The sequence below is a fragment of the Anoplopoma fimbria genome, chromosome 18, assembly GCF_027596085.1.
Source record: "Anoplopoma fimbria isolate UVic2021 breed Golden Eagle Sablefish chromosome 18, Afim_UVic_2022, whole genome shotgun sequence".
Lineage (NCBI taxonomy): Eukaryota > Metazoa > Chordata > Actinopteri > Perciformes > Anoplopomatidae > Anoplopoma > Anoplopoma fimbria.
Genome location: NC_072466.1, coordinates 929188 through 953344, shown reverse-complemented (window position 1 = coordinate 953344; position 24157 = coordinate 929188). Strand labels below are relative to the sequence as shown.

Genomic DNA, 24157 nt, shown 5'->3' with positions numbered 1-24157 from the left:
CTTTGTCTCCGTCTCTAAACCTCCTGCTCTGCTGCTCAGAAAGCATTAATGTTCTCTCGAAAAACACCTTTAAATCTTAATTACAGTCATGATTCATGTTGTTTTTTTATAAATAATGCACTGTAATTAGTTTATATCCCAAACAAACAATTCATATATGTTATTGTGAACTTTGACGTATGAAGAGCGACGGACTCTTCGTATGGAGGAGGTCGGTGTGGATGGATGAGTCTAAAAACACAGGACTTTCACCTAGCAGACCTCTGTTAGTGTCCGGTGTGAAACCAGAAGAAAATGTTGATTTGTCACGTAATAAACTTAATAATTCCATTTTTTTAATTTACGCAACTTGCTAACACACAATATATGTACCTCAACGTATCTTCTACAGGTTCGTATGATATCTTAGGAAAAGGAACACCTCATTTTTGGTGCGTTTTTCTACAAAGGTTCAGCAACACTTCAATTTTCACTCGTCACATAAATACAGAGTTTCCAAAATAAACTTCTGTCTCTACAGGAATAAACGTAGTTAGGTTTAGGTAAAGATGGTGAAATACTTGCAGATGTTTGCAGCTCAAAAAACAGTTTCAGCTGCAAAAAGTGAGTTTCTCATAATGAAAGACAGCAGTGCAGAAGGTTCGAGGTCCTGATCCGGATCACGTGACCACTCAGGCTGGATTACAGCTGCTGGATGCTGTCGATGTTAAAGTCAAGTTCTCCGTCACGGTATCGCGTTATCGCTCAGCTGTGAGCTCACCGACTATATTTAATATTTGTGTTTTCATGGGTAGATGTATAAAAACATGTCTGTGTCTGTTCAGAGAGATGAGGTCAGAGGGAGCGGTCCGTCTCAGGGGGTCAAAGGTCACCAGCCTTTATTAAATACTGCAGTAATGAGAGGCCATCAGAGGGAACGCACACACACACACACAGATTACAGAGCAGTCCTTCTCTGAAAACAGGTACCTCTCCATCATAAATTACCCACAATCCCCTGTGTGCTGACGGGTGATTATGTGGGGATGACTTTCCATGACGCGGGTCGCCTTCAAGTGTTTCTAACGGGACGTCTTCTCAGAAATACTCGTCACTAAATCCGGACTGTTTTACGGTTTTACTATCGATGCTGCTGATCTCGTTCATTATCATTTTGTCTTTTCTTTATATAAAAGATTAATCAGAGAGTTTATCTAAAGAGTCAAATCTCTGTGCATCAAAATCCAAAAGTAGTAGAACACAAAGACATGAGCTGTCCTTTAATCCTCAATATCTTCAAGGGTTTTATCAGTAAACTGTTTTTAAGCTCTTAATTTCATGTTTTGCTGATTGTTTTTACAATTCATGCGCTTCGTTTTCATTCCGCTGTATTCTGCCTCGTCATGTTTAAAGACATAGAACTGAATCTAGCTGTCAGGTTACAGTTTGTTTTCTGTAAATGACGTCTTTAAAAAAACCTTGAATCGATGAGTTTGTTTCCAGCTTCTGAAAAGTGATAATTAGAGAAACAGATTGATAAAAGTCATTTTAATCTGAATATTTTTCGTCACATTGAGCTCCGGCAACTTTTAATGAACATTTTTCTCTTTTTTTAAAAAACATTTTATTAAAAACAAGAAACGATATGAAACATTAATCTAAAATGAGCATGAGTTTATCTGTGATAAGATCCAGATTATAATCCCTTTAAGGACTCTAACAGAAGTTTGAGTGTTTATTCAGAGTGACATGTTTCTCATATTGTTTCACGTTTATTTCTGCTGTGAAATCTGAAAACGAATCCTCGTCTTTGTGCAGCTGTTTCACGGTCATGAAGAGTGATTTCTGCTCGTTGTGCATTAAATATCCGACTCTCATCTCCTCCTCTTCTCCCCCCCGTTCTCCCCCGTTCCTCCCTCCCTCCAGGCGGCATTCATCTCACTCCGGAGGACTTCACCAAGGCCCAGAAGCTGTGTAAGTACGCGGGCAGCGCTCTGCAGTACGAGGACGTTGGCACGGCCGTCCAGAACCTCCAGAAAGCCCTGAAGCTCCTCACCACCGGCAAAGAATGAAGCCTTTGTCCCAAACCTCCCCCGCCTCTCTGTTCTCCCCAGCAGCGCCGCTCTATCTGCCGCTGATCAAGCACACACACACACACACACACACACACACACACACACACACACACACACACACACACTGAGGAGGACGTGATGGAAATCAGTGTGAAACAATGGCCGCCTGTGTCTGACACTGTGACTGACCGACTGCCTGCTTATTAATAATTAGGACCCAGAGATCAAAGCTTCCTTATTGACGACTGTTGGCTTATTTTCAGATGCATCAATACTCTCACACACAGCTAATTAAAATACTTTTTTTTTTTTTTTGACTCTGAGTTTCGGCTCCTTTTTGAAGAATCGAATATCAAAAATTTGATGAAAAAATAAACTAAAATCTTTCCTTTTCTGGAGCTGCTGTGGTCGTGTTTCATCCAAGTGCTTTAGAAAATGCATAAAAAACAAAACCTTAAAAACAAACCCATTAATGGTGAATGGTAGAGCTAGGTGGCTAGTTAGCTTAGCTTAGCATAGAGACGGGAAACAAAGGGAAACAGCTTTTGTTCTCCAGTCTGTTTGTGTTCGGGACTCGACGGTGACGGAGCCAGGCTAGCTGTTTCTACCGGCTACCAGTCTTTATGCTAAGCTAAGCTAAGGGTATTTGTACAAAAACAAACTGACATCCATCTTTTCTTCAGACTCTCTGATCTCTCACTCTGAATGTTATCAGCCGATAGAACGGCCGTTATCAGCGGCTAACGCGAGCGCTTTAAGGCCCCGATCACACGAGACGCAACGGGACGCTTTAAAAACGCCCCTATGGCAACATAGCGGGGGTGCGTTCAATACCAGGTGATCAAATGTGATTAACGGGGAATAAATTGATTCAAAGCACACGTTGAACTCTTTGTTAAATGAGGAATGAATCGTTATTAAAAAACACTAATATAAACCTTTAGTCTACATCTATCGGCATCAAAACAGGAAGTCAGTGTTAAAGTATTAAAGCCCGCCTCTTGCTTGATTTGATTGGCTGCCTGAGTAAAGCGATGCGACTCTGGTCCTTGTTGAGAATATTTAAACTTTTATTTACGTAGAATTTCGCTACAAAAACGCAGGAAAACAATGTTTTTTTACTTGTTTCTAGTGACGCGTCTCGTTGTGACGGGGGTTCGATGCTGACCGACTACGCTGTGAAAGTGAAAGTAAAATCGCGTATTGAAACAAAAACAACTTTGTTTTGATTATTAATAATAAGGAGAATGTTAGATGTGCTTTGGGGTTAAGATAAGTGCGTTTGTTACGTAACGACAGTAAAAAGAACTCACTCCTCCATCAACATCGCTAACGGACTACGTCACCTGACCTCCTCCTGTGCTCCCGTCATAATATCTCTGACCACTAGGGGTCGCCGTCTTGTCGTCGCTGATCGACCATGTGACCGGAGGAGAACATTAGAAACAGGAGGACTGAGCATGAGAGAAGATGTTGTGGTATCACTGTAAAGGGACAGCTCGTGGTTAGCTAACATGCTACATGACGAGCTAACACGTTGACGTCTTCTCTGTTAAAAAGCAGCAGAATGTTTCTGAGCGTTTACATTTGATTTACTCTTTAATTTAACTCCACCTTTTCTGTTTGGCAAATAAAACTAAAGATGCTGTTTGAGGTTAAATCATTTTTTATATGTTGACGTCACTTCTGTATATGTTGGTTGTTTCTGAGCGGGCGGCCATCTTTGGTTTTGTTTCTGGCTGATGTTTAACATTTTAAGTTTCTCTGAAGTTTGAATAAAATATTTGAAATGATGCTCCACCGTCTCTGTTTGACTTCATGTCTTTGATATCTGAGAGGTTTTATCTTTCGTTTTAAGCAATAAAATATCTAAATGTTCATATAAATAGAATGTTTTTGTTTCACTTTTGGTTCAGTTAATTTAACAAAAATAAAATAGATTTTTTTAAACTTTCATCAGAATATTCTCAGTCCATTAATGTTCTTTGATTATTTGTATCTTCAGTGACCCTGATGGTGAGTTTTACTATTTTAATCTCCATGTTCGGTTTGTGTTTCTCTCAGAAAAACATCTTCATCTTGTTCCTTCTCTTTCATAAAGATCGTAAAGTGTTTTCTCTTTAGTGACGGCTGATGACAAAGATTGTATGAAGATGATTCATCTGCAGTGAAGCATAAAACAAACATGATCTATTTTTAAACTCAGCAGGAAGCTGCTTACCTTCAAAATATTCACAACATCTGGAACTTCTCTTAAACAAAACTCATCCAGTTTCAAATTGTTGTTTTATATATGTTGTTGTGTTTATGATTTAACTTATGACAGCTGTCTGTCTGTCTGTCTGTCTGTCTGTCTGTCCTCCACATTCCTCCAGCCTGTCTTCTCCATTATCTGCTTTTCAAATTAAAAGTCTCTCTGGTTGTTTTTTCTGCCTCACTGCTCTGTTTTGTTCATCTTTGCTTCAGAAGAGAAACAAATAAATGATGTTTCTTTTTACTCTGATTCCAGTCTTCTTCTGACATGAATCTACTTTTATTTTGTGATTCTCTGTCCTGTATTCTCTCTCTAGATGTGGTTGTATTAGAACAGGGTGCCGGGTTCTTCTGTTCTCACATATAGAAGCTGAAGTTTAACGTCTCTGTTCAGAGGACGTGTTTAACATTAGAAACATAAGAGAGTGAAGTTATGATGAGTTTTCTTCATAAATCATCACTATGATTAAAAAAACTTCTGTACTGAAAATTTAAATTTCTTAACAGCAGGAAAATCAGTTTGAATGAAGTTTAAATAGAAATGAGACGCGTCTCTTTGTTTCCTCTCTGAAGTCTCCTCATTGTCCTTCCTCTTCATCACATCATCTTCATCATCAAGTTTTATTCAAAATAGAAACACAAAAGTTAAGAATAACAAGTAAAAAGTCCAGTTTCAAAATAAAATTGTGCAGAACTTTGAAAGTGTAATATTGTTATAAAATATTATCATTAATAGTATTGCTATTATAGATTATTAGTACAAAATAATGTTATTATTGGTATAAGTATCTTATTTATCTTCTTCCTGTCCTGACCCCTCAGTGGAGGAATGAACTCCCCACTGACCTCAGGACAGCAGAGTCACTGCCCATCTTTAACCTCACCTCTTCATGAAGTACTACCTGATAAAGAAGTACTACCTGATAAAGAAGTACTACCTGATAAAGAAGTACTACCTGATAAAGAAGTACTACCTGATAAAGAAGTACTACTGATAAAGAAGTACTACCTGATAAAGAAGTACTACCTGATAAAGAAGTACTACTGATAAAGAAGTACTACTGATAAAGAAGTACTACTGATAAAGAAGTACTACCTGATAAAGAAGTACTACTGATAAAGAAGTACTACCTGATAAAGAAGTAACTGATAAAGAAGAAGTACTACTGATAAAGAAGTACTACTGATAAAGAAGTACCTGATAAAAAGTACTACCTGATAAAAGTACTACTACTGATAAAGAAGTACTACCTGATAAAGTAAGATAAAGAAGTACCTGATAAAGAAGTACTACCTGATAAAGAAGTACTACCTGATAAAGAAGTACTACTGATAAAGAAGTTACCTGATAAAGAAGTACTACTGATAAAGAAGTACCTGATAAAGAAACTACTGATAAAGAAGTACTACCTGATAAAGAAGTACTACCTGATAAAGAAGTACTCTGATAAAGAAGTACTACTGATAAAGAAGTACTACTGATAAAGAAGTTATGATAAAGAAGTTACCTGATAAAGAAGTACTACCTGATAAAGAAGTACTACCTGATGTACCTGATAAAGAAGTACTACCTGATAAAAAGTACTACCTGATAAAGAAGCTGATAAAGAAGTACTACTACCTGATAAAGAATTCTGATAAAGAATTACTACCTGATAACTGTTGAAGTACTACCTGATAAAGTACTACCTGATAAAGAAGTACTGATAAAGAAGTACTACCTGATAAAGAAGTACTACCCTGCCTTCCTCTGTAAAGAAGCACTTATTGTAGTAGTTTGTTTCTGTACTTTTGCTCTGTTTATGCTTTTAGATGCTTGTTTAAGAAAGGAGATGCACTGATGACTTTGGATAAATAGCGTCCTGCTACATGACTGTAATGTAATGTAATGTAATGTAATGTAATGTAATAATGTAATGTAATGTAATGTAATAATGTAATGTAATGTAATCTTTGTCACTAATGAACATGTTGTAGTTCTTCATGAGGAGCCAGTGTTACATTAGTATTATTATTATTATCATTATAGTATTATAGTACTGCATCATATATCAGTATATGATGGAGTGTTTTTAATGTGTAAAGTAACAAAGTTCCAGATACATATATTGCAGTAAAAGTACATTATTTCCCTCCAAGATGCACCAGAGTAAGAATATCAAATAGGAACAGCAGTATTTCTGTATTTTAGATATGAAACAGACTCTTTATAGTTTCATTATCTTCCTTTAATGGATCATTCTGAGCTGAAGACTGGTTTTATTTTGAAAAGCCCGGATACATTGTTTCTCTTCAGGGTGACCTGACCGGACGCGCCTCGTCCCGTTCTCCTCAGCTTTCCTCCTCTTCTCCTCTCCTCCTCTTCCTCACTGGATTCTCTCTCAGAGGAAGAAGCATCTTCACCCTCCGGGCCGACCGGACCTCAGCAGCGAGCTCCGCCGGGCTGCAGCGCTCCTGACCCGGCCTCTGATCCTCCGCCGCTCGGTCCCCGGAGCTCCAGAGCTGGAACACTTTTACTTTTTGGAGATTCTTCAAGTTTGAGCGACATAAAGTTCTGTGAGGAAGAAGAGGAGGAAGAGGAGGAAGAGGAGGAAGAGGAGGATGATCCTTCAGGAGGACCAGCTGCTGCTCCACTGATCACATGTGAGTCCACATTCATAAGATCCATTCATAGTAATAATAGTAATAATAATAATAATAGTAATAATAATAATAATAATAATAATAATAATATTAATAGTAATAATAGAGATTAAAGTAGAGATCAGGGTTTCAGAGGTTGTTTGTTCCACCAGTTGATCCAAAGAGTCGCAGAAACTCTTCACTCTGACACTGAACTTCTGTTGGGTTCTCCTCCCAGTGTTCCCAGTGTTCCCAGTCCTCCCAGTGCTCCCAGTGTTCCCAGTGCTCCCAGTGTTCCCAGTGTTCCCAGTGCTCCCAGTGCTCCCAGTGTTCCCAGTGCTCCCAGTGCTCCCAGTGCTAGTTTATTAAACAGTTTTAAGTTTTGACTTTGTGAAGTTTGAGTTTGATTCTCGTCGTTAATGATGTTAAAGAAAAGAAGAAACAGACAAAAAAACAAGTCTTTTTGAGAGCTGAACTATTATCTGGAAGAAGAAGAGGAAGATTAAAAAAAAGAAGAGGAAGAAGGAGAAAAATAAGAGAAGAAAAAGAGGAAGAAATAAGAAATAAAGGAAGAAGAAGAAAAAAGAAAGGAAAAAAGGAGAAGGAGAGAAAGAGGAGGTGTTGTCTGAATCTTCCAGACTTCCTAACTGTTTACATTTTGTTCTCTGTTGAGTGAAACTCATAAAGTTTCTTTTTGAATCAGATAAGTTTTATTGTAGATATGTTTTAATAACTTTATAGATTTTGGAGCTCTGAGATCATCTTTGTTCTGTCGGCTCTCTGCTCGTTACATGAAGTTATGAATGTTTCAGTTTTATGAGAAAACAGAAAACAGTACGAGGACACAAAGTACACAAAGTACACAAAGTACACACAAACAAACTCAGTAGAAACTCAGATCTCCTGAAAAATGTAAACGCATCATTCAAATCTGTACAATCATTAAAAAAATAATAATATTAATTCATAAAAAATGTCTTTAGTCATTCAATGTTCAATGTAAAACACTTACAGGGAATATATGAACCTAATACTAGCAGATCGTATTATTAGTAGTAATATTAATAACAATAATGATGATAATAAATAATAATAATTCCTGTTGACAATAAAGAGATGTGGAGGAATCATCAGAGGTAGAAGAATAATTTATATAATTCATACTGTTGTATTTCTATTTATTAAAAGTAGAAATACATGATTAATACTCTCTACGCTGTATAAATATATACTTCTGTACACTAAGTGTCCAGTTTATTATTAACACAACCGACCTGTAATAAATATTAAGGATTTGTTTCTATTAAGTTATTGATAAAATCACGATTCTCCATAAACAGCCTTTCCCATAATTACCTGAGTATTATTTATATAAATTCAGTCAAACTGTTGGAGAAGACTCCGTGTAGGAGAAATAAAATAATAATTCGATTTTTTAGAATAAATTCAAAATCTCATTCGAGGCTAAAAGAATCATTCAAATGTCAAAATGAGTCAAAGATGGATCCAAAAGGGTTCTGATAATATTACAAATCATAAATAATCATTTCAGAAACATTTCAGAGAGATAAATCATAAAAGTTAGTATTGAAAACTTTATTAAAATATGATACTGATGTTGAGAAGATGCTCTGCAGTGACTCTGGACTTTTCCAGATGTTCTGGTTTTAGAAGCTGGAGGTTTAAAGATAACGAGGAGATCTGAACCCTGATTCCCCGTATTCTCCCTGCTGTCAGTGAACGCACCGCAATGTGAACAAACCTAAACACTGTAAAGCTGAGGCCTCGTGTTCACAGAGACCTGTTTTAATCCAAAAAGGATCCGAACCCTCAACGGGTCAGAAGGTCGAGATAAAGATCAGCGATACGTCAAACACCACAGAAGAAGATTGTGAGCGTGCTCAGTGAGCTCGTTCTTCTTTGATGGTGTAAACAAATAGTAAACAATAATAAAGCAACAGAGAAGTATGACTTTATTTAAACATGATTTTGGTTCCATGGTGAAAAGAAACACTGACTCATATGTGAACGGAGGAAGGACTTATGAATGAAAACACAAGAAAACGTTGATAGTGAGTCTTAGTATACGTAATATTCAGACATCATCCTGCAGAGGAAGACTCGTCATCGTTTCCTAAACACAGTTTCTTTAAATTCTTAAATTCATTTTCTAAAATATCCGTTTCATGAAGGTAAACTCTTGTGGACGAGAGGACAAAAGGTGGAGGAAGATCTGTGTTTTAAGAAGCCTTCATGTAGACGGGCTCTGATTCTGGAGCGGTTATGAGTCTGTATGTGTGGAGGTCTGAGTCCTGCTTGTTCAGGATTCTATCTGGTTCAGAAAAATGCTGGTTCTGGTTCAATATTTAACAAAAAGTCAACAGGTCAGTGTTTCTATCGATACGTCTCTAACGTGAAGTTTTCTACGACATCGAAGGAAAACACGCGTCAGTAGAAACGCTCATTAAACATCGATGTGCTGATGACTAAGCTTCTTCTACCAGAGCTCTCGACCACATCTCACTGTCTTCATGACTGCTGAGCTCTAACGAAGCTGTGATGGAGACTGTTAAAGGTCAGAGGTTATTGAACATCATCACTGATATCTGATCAATAACTATCATCCACATAAAGATATACATTTACATATTTATCTGATCAGAGAATGAATCTCTCTGTTTGTTTTTATCAGAGCTTCTCTTCTCTTTGTTCACAGCCGGGCGGCCGCGTTCCATTTAGTGCATGTTTTGTCCATAATGTGCTTTAACTCGTAAATATCCGAGGAAATGATTTTGTATGTGATTCAGTTAATCATGAACCAGGAAGTATGAAGAACACAGTTTGTTCCTCGTGTGAAACCAGAAGACATCTGGATTTATTTGTCACGTATCTTGATTCATTCAGTAACGGAACTACTTTAGTTATTTTAACCCAAATTATTATCTTTTTTAAACCTTACTAGGTTTTTGTTTTTTTCTAAACCAAAATAACTTTTTTAGTGTGAAGCCGGAAGTTTATTTTGAAAAGACTTTATTCATGTAACGAGCAGAAGTTTTGGAGGAAAATGCACGAAAAATGAGGAGTAACAAATGAACTGTTGTTTTAGGATACGCTGCACAAACACAAAGACGTTAAAGTGTAGTTTGTGGTGGAGCCCCCTAGTGGACAAAAACACCCGAATGCAGCTTTAAACGGTCTTTATGTAGCAGCGTAGAATAAGAGAGGAAGTTCAGACAAAACTTTATATAAACTGCTGTTTAACTTTTATTATTCTGAACACAAGCACGTGACGACATATTGAAATGAATATAGAAAGTAGAACATGAGAGAGAGGCCTTAAAGCAACAGAAACTCTGATAATAATCTAAATTGATTTCATCCCGTTCTGAGCTTCATCCCCTCAGTGCATAAAGTCTCTTCTCTTCATTTAAAGGTGGATTTCAGCGTTTCCTTTGTTGGTAAACCTTCGTTGTCTTGGTGTTATTGTGAGATTCAGAGCGTCTGAACCACAAAATGTCTGACTGGAGGCGGAGGGCTTTGGCCTGCAGACGCATGAATCGCTCTCTTTATGCGCCGGCGTCCGCGGCCTCGTCCGCTGACCTCGCTCCGCTTCTCATTCACTCCTCCATTTCCATTCTGGAGACGGAGGAAGGGAGGAGGGAGGAGACAAGGAGACAAGACGCAAGAGTTGACAAAGAGGCGAGTTTTTCTTTAATGTCAGGAGTTGCATGAATTTTGCGACGATGAAATGAAACGGAGTTCTGTTCCGTCTGCTTTAAATATTTATGAAGCCAAACACTTCTGACGGACACAGAGAGGAAAACTCTATTCCATTAAAAGTTCAGTCAGACTCTCACTTCTCCTCCTCCCTCGTTCTTTCTCCACCTTTCTTAATTTCAGTCTAACATGAGTTTAATAATTCATCTGTGTGATCAGAAGTTATTTAAAGTCACTCCTTCAGTCTGAACTTTAAGAAAACTTTGTGTTTCTGCAGCATCAGGACGTCTCCTGAACAGAACCAGATTCTTAGATCACAGCTGAAGTTTCAGGTTTTTATTCTTGATTTATTGGTTAGTTCTTGTAACATGTTTTTGTTAAATATGCGTATTTTTCTTTTTGACAGTGAGACGTTCAGACGGTCCTGCATCCAGCCGGCACACGAGTCGATTTAAACATTCACATAACTGAGGAATTAAAGGAATAACAGACGCAGCCTGAAAGTTTAATTATTCATTTATTTGAAAAAATACAAGATAGTAGACACGTTAAAGGACGTCTCCTCAGGTCAGATCCATCAGTGTTTTGTGTGTTTCACAGTCGGCCAATAGAAACGTTCCTTTCATTCTCTGCTGTATAACGTGAACCTCATACTGGGAACCAGACTGGTGCTAATGAGGTCTGGTTTCCAGCAGGAGCCCCCCCGCCCTCCTCCTGCTTAGGTTAACAACCTTCAGCTGCTCATAAGGAACCTTTAAAGAGCCGCCAGGTTCCTCCTGGTGTTCCATCATGTTGTTCTGTGAAGATGGTTCTCCAAACGAGACAGAATTATTTCAGGAAGTCCGACTCGTTTTAAGTTCATTAGGTTCAAAAAAACAAATTCAACAGAGTTCAAGCTCAGTAACTATGGCAACTTATGCTGGGGACTTATCTAGTCAAGGTTAGGCTAACAGCCCGGCTAACAGCCAAGCTAACTGCAAGGTTAACTTCCACGCTAACTGGCAGGCTAACGACTCAGACCTCGTGATGGTCCGGTGAGGAGCTTCATGAAGGAGGTTGTTCTTCAGGTCTGGAGTATGGAGGTGGAGAGAGCACCATTCAGTTGGTGAGAATCTTATAAACGAAACAGGAAACAGGAAGGAATGACTTTCATCACTGAGGAGGTTCTGCTGAGTGGACAGAAAGAACATTCATATCTCCTGACTAAAAGCGTTATTGTTATGATGGACAGGAGGAAAGTTTGACTGTGATCATCATCACGTTTGAGATGTTAATGACTAATCTGTTAAATCATAAAGCTTCCTCAGGCTCATACTCTGTAAACACTCCAGTTTATACCTTTATTATAATATGTTGGATTTATTCTTTTTACATTTTCCTCTAGAGTTTCGGCTTCTTTTGATGGACGCAGCAGTTTTAAACAACTGTTTTCCCCCAAAAAATATCCTTTAAAAATAATCTTCATCATCTGAATAATAACTGCTGCTACAGGAACATTATTGAGATGTGAGCTGAAACACTTTTAAATGAACTTGAACCATAAAAACACTTCTGACGACTCGTCTCATTAGCTGCTCAGGTGTCTTTTATGTCGCCCTGATGGAGCAATCTGATTGGCTCTCTGGGGGTTATTCTCCGAGATGAAGGCGTAAGCACAAACACCGTTAAAGCGTGGGAGGCACCCGGTGTGATACCTGGTCAGGTGTTTACGACAAATATAGAAACTGATCTGTAGTGAAATGTTCATCCTGGTTATAGGATATATATTTTAAAGTGTTGTACATCATTGTGAACATGTTAGCATGCTGATGTTAGCATTAAGCTGCAGACTCTTACGTTTTACTTAATTATTTAATTTAATTTAGTTTATTCCTGTTTTATTTAATCTTATTTGTTTTTCATGCTCTCTGTGTCCGTACCAAACCTCTGGACTTATGGGGCAGCTGTGAGTGTTGTTGTTTGTGTTTATTATGTTGAAAAAACAATATAAAATCCAGAAATGTTACATTTCTGAACTACAACGTGAAAAATGCAGCGTTTTCCAGTCCACATAAATCAACTTTTTGCCAATAGATCGATCCAGGAAACTTTGAGGGATCATGTTGTGACTTCAGTGTCAGTGTTCATGTTTACAGATCAATATGTCGCGTTTTTGTGTCTATTTGGAGCATAAACAAGCTAAACGCGTCTGAACATGAAAAGCATGTCGATAGCTGGTGTGAAAACCACAACCAGTTCCTTTTGTTCTGTGTTCTACTGACTGACTGACGTTCTCTTCCTTCTACTCCTGCAGGGAGTCCTGTACAGGCAGCAGAGGTGGAGGAGGAGGAAGGTGGAGGCTCCGTCATGTTGTCCCGGTCGTCCTGCTGTGGATGAGTCTGCAGAGGCACGGTAGGATCAACCTCTACTTCTAGTCAGGACAGGAAGTCTCAGGGCGGATGGATTTAGTCTTTAATCGTCTTAATCCGACTTTGACTGAGTTGCTCTCACAGCTGTGAAACTCTCAAAGAAGAGTCAGTCCGACCGAGAAGAAGTGGAGACTTTTATTTCACGTTACCTGAGATTTAATCCCCCAAAAACATCGACATCGTTTACACACATGACGAGCCTCAAAACAAAAACCTTTACGCTAAAACTTCAGCTGGAATCAAACTGACTGAGAAGTTAGAATGAAGCAAACATGAATGCTATTGGAGCGTTTTATGATGATAAACGTAAAGCTAACTATTCCGATTTTTACTCAGAGATACAGTAATGTCATCTGCAAACAGTCACTTTTGGCTAGTTTAGGAAAGTGAGAAAGTTCATTCATTGGTCTGAGGTCACTTCCTCTTCCATCTCTTTTAAAAACACACCAACAACCGGCAGCAACCTCCGGTCCTGAAAAGTGAAGTCAAAGCTTCCTGTGTTAAAGCTGCATTCTCTCTGCTGACCACCAGGGGGCGACTCCTCTGGTTGTATAGAAGTCTATGAGAAAATGACTCTACTTCTCTCTTGATTTATTCCCTCAGTAAACATTGTAAACATGAGTTTATGGTCTCAATCTCTAGTTTCAAGTCTTCTTCAATACAGCATGATGTTCATTTAGTAAATGATGCTCCATTTAGAGTCAAACAGACCATAAAGCAGGGGATGCTTTAGGGCGGGGCTACACACTGATTGACAGGTTTCTACCTTGGCGTGGTGTGGTAGTCTGTGTTTTCGTCTTAAAAATTCAACTCTTTTACATTGTGTTCACTTCATGAAAGTTAATTGTAACATTTTGGTGGCCTAGGATGTCGTAGTCAGAGTTCAAAGTACTTAGCTCCGCCCACTCCTGTCACTTCTGGTTGCAAAAAAACAAGATGGCAACGGCCAAAATGCTGAACGCAAGGCTTCAAATCTGCGGTCCATGAAACTAATAGATGGCGTCTTATAGACCGTCTATGTGACAACCAGATAGCCGCCATATTTATAAAGAAGTGAAGAACGAGGACGCAAGAAGAAAAAAAACACACCTGCAGACGCTTTTAATCCTGTACAGACAGTGTGTGTGTGTGTGTGTGTGTGTGTGTGTGTGTGTGTGTGTGTGTGTGTGAGTGTGTGAGTGTGTGTGTGTGTGTGTGTGTGTGTGTGTGTGTGTGTGTGTGTGTGTGTTTGGTCCGTTAATCTCCATCTACAAACGTCTCGACAGTCACAGAAATCAATCACCGTGTTTTGCGGCGGGAACATTTCCTCGAAAACAAACAGCTGTGAGAGCAAAATCAACAAAAGTTCTTTTGACAAAATGAAATAACAGAATCTTCAGTGAGATGAGCTGTGGATCAATTATGAATCGTTAAATGTAATGAGAGCAGAGCTTTATCATCTGGAGATACTGTAATGGAAAGTAAAGTGTGGAGTCCACGAGGCATTAAAGGCACATTATGAGCCCTTTATGATTATTATAATGAGATAAATGCAGAAAGTTAAACACTTCACAGGACGACTGTGCTTTTAATGACAAAAATATGAAAATAAATGTCGTTCTCCAGCGTTTTATTGATGATTAAACTGCTTCCTTCCATTTCATTTCATGCTATAAGATGCTTTTCATTGAACATGATTTCTGATTTTTCATGTTTTCCATGTTTTCCATGATGTGTTTCCTGCTGTTGGAGGAAAAAGTTTGTGTCTTGATTAGAGAGTTCTTTTTGTGTTTCTGAGATGCAGCGTTTTCATCTGACAGCAGTGATTTATAGGATTTCCATCTTCTTCGTTCTGTCTGTTCCTCCTCCCATGTTTCCATCCTTCATACACTTGTTTCCTCTTCATTTCACTGGGTTTTTTTTGGTTTCTTTACTCACATTTTCCGTCTGTGTCTCGGAGCATGCCTCGTTTCTTTAAGTCATGTGCTTCCATTAACAAAAAACACTCGTCATGTTGCAGAAAAAGTCACGACTCATTTCATGACATCTGCAGTCAGATATGGTTTCCATCTGGTTTGTTCTCTTCGTGGTTTCATGTTGGAGCCGAGCTGCAGGAATCACGCTTTGAGAAGGGAACTCATCCTCACTTCTGTTGTCACGGTTACGTCTCTAAACATTATTGATCCAACAATAGTGAAACGGACCGACTGGTGATGAGCAGAACTTTACGTTTCTACTTTACGTTGTGTTTGTCTCGTCAGAAACAGAACAAATGTAAAATATGCAACGTCACCAGAAAGGTTTAATATTTCACGTGTGGCTTCCTGAAGAAGAAGTTTGTTTATTTATTAGCTCATGTGTTTGTTTATTGATCAATGACGTGTTCAATCTGATCATTCACTCATTTGTTGGATTGTTTAATCATCTCCTGTTTGTTATTTCATTTGTTCAGTGATTCATTTGTTCAATAGATCTATTGATCACGACATCAATCAGTTATTGATTGGTTGATTTGTTCATATGCAGTCTCCATTGTGAACTTTAGATTTTGATAGTTTGTTTGTTTGATCAATATTCCGTTTGTTCGATGGTTTATTTGTTTAATTGACCAGTTGGACGTTCAATCGATTGATCATTTCTTCACTCGTTCATTTCGACGCTTTACTTTGTTTGTTTATTCTATCGATGGTTTGATTGATCGTTTAGTTAGTTGGATTCATTTCTCATTCATTTGTTCACACGGTCAGCCGTTTGTTTGCTGGATCAATTATTAGTGATTATTGATAGTTCAATCGTTTATGAGTTGCTTTTTTTTGATCGCCTGAACGGGCAAGTTTGTGTGTGTGTGTGTGTGTGTGTGTGTGTGTGTGTGTGTGTGCATGTTTTCTCTTAATGATGATGATGAGGAGGAGGAGGAGAGGAAGAGGAGAGACAGAAGAGATTCTTCAAGCCAAGAACTCAAACTGAAAGAGACATAGTGTGTGTGTGTGTGTGTGTGTGTGTGTGTGTGTGTGTGTGTGTGTGTGTGTGTGTGTGTGTGTGCGTGTGTGTGTGTGTGTGTGTGTGTGTGTGTGTGTGTGTGTGTGTGTGTTAATGTATTTTCCAACCAGCAGCCTCAAGCCAAACCGAGCGGTTAACACACACTCGTAAAGTTCCCAGCAGTACGAAACCACACACACACGCGCACACACACACACACACGCACTGAGGATAGCGGTGTGTGTGTGTGTGTGTGTGTGTGTGTGTGTGTGTGTGTGTGTGTGTGTGTGTGTGTGTGTGTGTGTGTGTGTGACCAGTAGATAAACTGAAGGTCTGAACAGAACGAGACCAGGAAGCTGTAAATGTCTCAGAGTGATGGAGGTCTGACTTCAGTAACTTCAGTTCTCTTCATATTAATCCCTAAACTCGGTTCTAAAAAGGAACCGGTTGTAAATGAATAAAACCCAGGGTATTGATGCGGTGTTGATATTTCTATTGGTTAGTATTTTTCCTGAGTAGCTTAAGGTCACATTGTGAACAGGGTAATAAATCTAATTATTTAGTTTTTGCATTGTAATATTCTCATTAATATCCACACATATATTCGATGTTGTTTATTGATTGCACAGCTCTGATCTAATAAACATCATCAGCTAAAACTAATGAATCTAGATTACAGTCATTCATTCACATATTTACACATGTGCTTTATAGCCTCAGTGCGTCACTGAACTCGTCCTGCTGCGATGCTCACATTACTTAAGGCCCAAAACTGTATCCTCATTGTTATTAAATATAACATCAATTAAAAGAAGAATATTTGTTTGTCAGAAAACAGGATTAAGTGAGTGTGAACTGTGTGAAACAAAGCAGCGTTTGTTCAGAGACGGGTAAGGGTTAACCCAAAACCAACTGATGACATCACAGTGACCACGTCCACTCTGTGATCAGATAGCTGCTATATTTATATTTATATATATATACATATTGTATTTATTAAGACGTGAAGAACGAGGACGCAGAAGTAGGAGAAAACAAACACACCTGCGACCTGAAACCAAAACGGTAACAGAAGAAAAAGTGAAAGACAAAAACCAAGATGGCGACGACCGAAAACAAAGATGGCGATTGTCAAAAACCAAATGGGGGGCGGCCGAAAACCAAGATGGTGATAGTAAAAAAAAAACAAAGATGGCGGTGGTCCAAAACTAAGATAGCGACAACCAAAAACCCAAACGGTGATGCCTATAAACCAATATGATGACAGCTAAAGACCAAGAAAAAAACACAATATGGTGACAAAGTAAAAGACCAAGAAGGTGACGGCCAGAAACCTCTGATTGTCTGTTACTGAAGTCCGTGGGATAAACCCCATCACACTGCCACGTTTTCTCACTTCTGTGTGTCTACGAGTGAAACACACAACCTGTAAACTAACCGTCTTTAGAAGTTTAGAGCCAGGCTTTCCCTTTGTTCCAGGTCTTTGTGCTAAGCTAAGCTAACCGGCTGCTGGCTGTGTAGCTTTTTATTAAGCTTAAATACACAACACAGATATAAAAGATATATATATATTCTCTCTGCAAGAAAAGCAAGTAAACACACCTCCCTAACATGTCTTAAACCTTTCACACAGTGAGGTCATGTGATTTTTACACAAAGATCAAAGAGGAGCCGCGGCAACATTTATGCCTCATCCAACAATGTCACTGAAATAAAATGTTCATAAAACTTTTAAAGAATACAAAAGTGAACTCTTTTAAATCATAAAAAACTAAAACACATGATGAGAATCCACACACTTTATTAAAGTACAGGGACATTGTCTACTTGTTGCTTTACGTTCTTTTGTTTGAAGGTCTCTTTTACACATTTTGTGACAAATAAAGGCAACAGAGCTGAGGTTGCAGATAAAAGAGTTCGTTACAAGTATCTCTGTATTTTTTCTCTTTAAATCCATCTGTTATAATAAATAACTTAAATCTCCATGCTGATGAAAAGACACATTTTTCTCTCTCTCTTTAATCAAAGTGATGAACACAACGAGTAACTTTAAACAGAACAAGGCTCCACTCTGTCCTCTGCCTCTGTCTTCTCCTCTCCATCATTCCTTTCCTCACCTCCTCACCTCCTCCCCCCTCGGATGCCACTCTCTATTATCTCCTAGTGACAGACAGGAGTAGAAACACCTGTGAGGTTCAGCTCCTCCCTCAGAAACAAACACATCACCTGGTTTAACTGCTGGTTAGGAAGTTTCGCTAAAAAGTTTTTGCTAAAAAAACATCAATAATCTCCACACAAACACTTTGAACAAACCTCCGTCTTTATTAGATGATCTTACATTTTGTATTATGAGGTTGTAATCTAAACAGAACTTCTCTTTTAGTTCCTGAACACAACGTTGGAAAGAGGCTGAAAGAAGATTTGTGAGAAACTGAGGATTTATCTCAGATCTCTATTGTAGAGAAGAGTTCTCTCACAGAAACCGTTTGTAAAGACGATCCTCGTAGAACCTTTGAGGTTTTGTGTTGTTTGTAACTTGAAGAACCTCCATCGGTTCTTTAAAGAAGGTTTCTTTTTCACAAAGCAGGAATCTGATTTCTTCGTCCTGCAGACACAAAGACATTCTGACTTTCATCTCTTACGTTTTATTTGCACATTTTTAATTACAGTAAAGGTCAGACAGAGAAAAAGTGAATAGATACACAAAATAAATGTTCATCTAAAAGAAAAAAACTCGACTCGAAATAAAAACAACAATGCAAATAAGATATCAATAATATGCATATGTTTTACATGTTAGGCTGCTAAAGATAACAAAAACGGTTCAATTCAACGCCAAATCTTTTTAAAATCAAAAAACTTTTGAGTCTCATTTTGACAGAGAATCAGTTAATAAGTACATAAATTCATAAGTTCATAATCCATAAATGTACTCAATATTTTAACGAGTACTGTCCTCCAGATTTACAGTACATTTCTAGGTCAATGTTAGTCAAAATGAACTTTAGGACTACAAATTCAAACTTTTTAAACCTCTCTATTTGTCTGAACTCAACTACTTCACATTAGAAATAACGTGCATAATATCAAAAACCGTCAATACATTGCATTTAGAGAAAAGTACAGACGTTGCAGCACATGACTTTGAGGAAGTTGCTGTTCTGACTAAACGTTTCTGCTGCAGTAATAAAGATATGAAACGAATAAGAACAGGAGGATGTCGAAACAAATGTAAGAGTCGGTGGAAAAAACTGTCGATCTGGTAGAAAGAAAACGAAGACGAAGAGAAAAACCAACAAAGAGCTGAAGGAGAGAGAGGAATGAACGAGGGAGGAGAGAGGAATGTAAAAGAATGTGAGAGAAACGCCAGAAGTGGACGGAGAGGTGAAAAGAGAGAAGGGCAGGTTGATGGAAGTCCACTAATCTACAGGATTAGTGTCTGGAAAAGACCGAGTGTTAGTTATCAGTTATCAGAATCACTGAGCTCCTTCTGTCCCAGAGAAATGCCAGCAGAACTCTGATCGCTGCTCCGGAACACGTTTAATGTAAAATAAAAGGACAAAGTTTAAGTATTTGATAAAAATCCTTTATACCTTTTTCTACTCGGTTCTTGTTTCACTTCTCTTCCTCTCTTCGGCGTCAAAAGAAAAGGCTGTAACTGAATGTGACTGTGAGTTTGTCCTGATGAGAGGACGTTTAAATCCTTCAGAAGATAACGTTGGATTTAGATATCAGGAGCAGACCAGGCTGTGACGGGTCATGACTTTTTTTAAAAGTAAAATTAGAAAACAGGAAGTGATTAAAATGATTCAACTTCCTTTACTTCCTTTTTTTTACAAGGATTATAAAATGAAAGATCCCCAAATGATGCTTCAGGGCGGAGCCTAAGTTGTGATTGACAGGTCAGTTCCACGATGTTGTCCGGTCTGGGAGTTGTCTGTTTTTGTCGCACAACATTAACATTGAACTACATGAAAGTTAACCGGAACAGCTTGGTCCTAACAATGTCTTGTTCATGTTCAGTTGTACTTACATCTGTAAACCAACAGATGTTTGACGACCAAAGAAACAATGTGGCAACGACCAAAAACCAAGTTGTAGACGCCCAAAAAACAAGATGGTGAGAAGCAAAACCAAGTTGTTGACAACCTAAAGATGACAGCCAGATTCTGATGGCCAAAAAAGAGGTGGCGCACGGCAAAAACCAAGATGGCGACAACCAAAAACCAAGATGGCGACTACCAAAAACCAAGATGGCTACGACCAAAAACCAAAATTTAGACGACCAAAACCAAGATGGACACGACCAAAAACCAATCTGTAGACTACCAAAAACCAAGATGGCTACGATGCACCATCCATCTTTATATCAGTAAATCCTTTTGGAATAAAATCTACACTTCTCTATTTAAACTACTTAGCTCATTTTATAACGATTGCTGCTTCTTTTTAAAAAGTCTCCCATGTCAGCTGGGAAACAAAGGCCTGTTGTGTTCTAGACGAGCTACATGAACAGTAGCTCTGGTTGTGGTTCTGCCTCTGACAGAGAAAGTGAACCCACATGTCTCCGCTGGTTCCACTGTTCTGTGTGGGAAAGTAACTTTAATGAAACACTTCAGCAGCAGCAGCTGGATCATCCAAAACTTTCATCACTCCCTCCTCTAGTTGTACCAGCTGACCTGCTAAACAGGACTAAGGCTGATAGACAACATGTCCATCCAGAGAGACGCTGTGATTGGTCAACGAAAGTCTAGAAGTCCTGTCCATTAAATCAAGGAAGTCTTTTTATACTTAAAAACTGGATGAAATGACTTGAAACTTCATATATCTGTATTAATAACATTAATAAACAGAGGAAGTGACAAACTAATCCCTTTCAATATTCCATAAATGTTCTTACTTTGCTTCACCTGGAGCGTTCGACCACATCCTACCTCCATCTTCAGTGAGGGGAACTTTCTCTGAGTTGTTTTCAGCCATGATGTTTGATTAAGATGTGAGAGGAAGCTTTGGGGAGATGAAGTTTACTTGTTGCTGCTCGGCCTGAAGCTCACAGAGGTTTGTGCTGAACGTTATTAACACCGTCAGCTTCTATTTGTCAGTTTGTTTTCTGATATCGGCTTTAAACTGAGACGTCACCCGTTGGTTTTGTCCTGACGTTTTGAAGCCTCGAGTTCATCGAATTTGCCATCACCTTCTTGGAGTACGGCCATCTTGGCTTTTTTGCAAACAGTGAACAGGAAGTGACCATATATGGACTGAGGAGGAGTGACGTAGAGACGCCGTATACGTCTCTGGTGTGGACCTGTCAATCAGTGTGTAGCCCCGCCCTAAAGCATCCCCTGCTTTATGGTCTGTTTGACTCTAAATGGAGCATCATTTACTAAATGAACATCATGCTGTATTGAAGAAGACTTGAAACTAGAGATTGAGACCATAAACTCATGTTTACAATGTTTACTGAGGGAATAAATCAAGAGAGAAGTAGAGTCATTTTCTCATAGACTTCTATACAACCAGAGGAGTCGCCCCCTGGTGGACAGCAGAGAGAATGCAGCTTTAACACATGAAGCATGGGCTTCATTTTTCAGAACCGGAGGTTGTCGCGTGGTATTACTCTAAATTTATACGACTTTAGTTTTAAGAGAGGAATGAAACAATCTGGTAATTTCCTCAGAATGAATACCTGAAAGCTAATTTGATAATAAACATGTTTCCATGTGTGTGATTATCAAAGAGACATGAGACAAGGCAGCCTCTCTCTCTGCTCGTTAGCCTCGTTAGCCTCGTTAGCCTCGCTGACGTGTTTCACACGTTGAATGTTTATTAAAGCGACATGTTGCTTGTATGAAGCTGGTTGTTCACAGGGCTTTCTACGTGTCAGGAAATGTGAAACACACACACACACACACACACACACACACACACACACACACACACACACACACACACACACACAGAAGCTTGTAAAACAGCAGCAGCGTGATGTCACCTTCCACACACACGCTAAGAACACACACACATTTAAAGAAGTGAAGCAGAGTTTGTTCTGTTTTAATGAAGCACAAACACACAAACGAGTCACTGATGAGGTTTTACAGATCTCACCACATGTTCTCACTAACACACAGCTGCTCAGGGACTTTTAACTGGTTCTGAACCAGTCTCAGTTTAGTCCTGATCCTCTATAGACCTCCATCAGTAAACAGACCATCAGAGAGAAGATCGTCTGTTTCTATAAAGTTATTCTTAAAGCTCGTCATCGGAGCCACCGGGTCGGATTCTGGAGAAACCAGATGAAATCATGAAGGTTTACCAGAAACTCCTTCAGACCAGACTCCAGCAGAGACCAGTCCACCGTGGACAGACCCAGATCCAGCAGAGACCAGTCCACCGTGGACAGACCCAGATCCAGCAGAGACCAGTCCACCGTGGACAGACCCAGATCCAGCAGAGACCAGTCCACCGTGGACAGACCCAGATCCAGCAGAGACCAGTCCACCGTGGACAGACCCAGATCCAGCAGAGACCAGTCCACCGTGGACAGACCCAGATCCGATGTTGTTTCCTAAACATAACTTCCTGTGAAGACGGCATTTTATTTTGAAAAGACGCTGTACATGTAACGAGCATATCTTGACAGGTCGTCACTGAGATGTGAAAAACGTTCTCTGAAGGGCAACAGATAGCGTCACAGTGTGAAGCTTAGAGTCGCTGAGTGATCTGGTGAGAATGTAACACCAGCTATTTATAATAAATGAACCTGAAGGTGTTTCATTTCTTAAACTTGAGAATATAACTGCTGAACACTACTTAACTTATAAAGTACGTGTGAATGTACAACAGATGCTGAAGTAGTTTCATCTGGAATGAGAGTACCACGTGGTTTGACTTCTCATCATCCTTTTAAATAAATATAAATACATTGTTTCCTCTCTCATGTATCCTGCTTTCATTTCTTCTTCTTCTCTTCCTTCCTTCTTTCCTTTCCTCCATCTTCTCCTCTCTCTCTTATTCCTTGTCCTTCTTTCTCTCTCCTTCTCTTCCTCACATCTCTCATGATGCCCCAGAACACGTCTGTACATGTTTAAATATAATAAACTAATTATTACATTAACTCCGTCAGCAGAATCACAGTTTATTCTGCAAATAAATTCAATCTCATTTAATTTGATTTGGCTTTAATTTTTTACTGCAATCCAATTAGCCCGGATAGAAGCAGAGAGGTGTTTCAGTTCCACAGAGGAACCCGGAACGCATCGCTGTGAGGACCATAAAGTCTCAACGTCTCCAATTAAATCCTCTGTGACGAGACGCCCTCACACTGCTAAAACCATCCGCCATCTAAATGTAAATGAGTAATGCTGCAGTCATCACACACACACACACACACACACACACACACACACACACACACACACACACACACACACACACACACACACACACACACACACACACACACACACACACACACAGGTTGTTAATGATTCCTCCTGCAACACAAAGTTTCTGACAAAACTAAATGCATAGTTTCTCATTTTTTGCGATTGAAGTTTTAAAAGAAACAATGTTGCCAAGGAATCAAAATACAAAAGTACACAATAATATTAACAAAACAGTGACGTGATAATAATGATGATTATACAGTATGACATTTGAACTAATGTGTGTTTGTGTGTGTGTGTTTTTGCAACGTATCCCCATACATCGGTTCGTATTATATCTTACAAAAAGTTACAAAAAGTTACAAAAAAAGTTCCTCTTTTCGTGCGTTTTCCTACAAAAGTCCAGTTACCGGTTTCAATTTCTGCTCGTTACATGAAAACAAACTTCTGTCTTTAACAGTTTAGTCAACAAAACTACTTAGTTAGGTTTAGGAAAAGATCTAAAATATCTGCTTCTAATCCTAACTAAGTAGTTTCCTCTGACTCTCAGCATACAGACGTCTTTTTGTTCTGACTTTAATCTCAGCGCTGAACTCATTATCATCAAATCTGTTATCTCACACATTTGGTTATCAGCACGGTCATGTTTGCATCTGTGGACTTCCTGTCTGCTCTTACGTCTGTCCTGATTGGTCAACACACACACACACACACCCACACACACACACACACACACACCTGGCCTCACCTGTCAGCT

At 38.9% G+C, this 24157-nt stretch overlaps 2 protein-coding genes across 2 annotated transcripts in view; both read left to right on the top strand.

The window, feature by feature from the left end:
* The window catches only part of vta1 (vesicle (multivesicular body) trafficking 1), a 47931-nt gene extending 45019 nt beyond the window's left edge, over positions 1 to 2912 (top strand). Inside the window, exon 8 of the mRNA XM_054618567.1 lies at positions 1906 to 2912. Coding sequence (XP_054474542.1) covers positions 1906 to 2051 — 146 coding nt within the window. The 3' untranslated portion in view covers positions 2052 to 2912. The remainder of the gene's footprint in view (positions 1 to 1905) is intronic.
* A 3965-nt stretch (positions 2913 to 6877) lies between these two features.
* Positions 6878 to 24157, top strand: part of adgrg6 (adhesion G protein-coupled receptor G6) — a 74549-nt gene continuing 57269 nt past the window's right edge. Inside the window, exons 1-2 of the mRNA XM_054619034.1 lie at positions 6878 to 6950; positions 12940 to 13037. Of these exons, the coding sequence (XP_054475009.1) occupies positions 6949 to 6950; positions 12940 to 13037 (100 nt within the window). The 5' untranslated portion in view covers positions 6878 to 6948. The remainder of the gene's footprint in view (positions 6951 to 12939; positions 13038 to 24157) is intronic.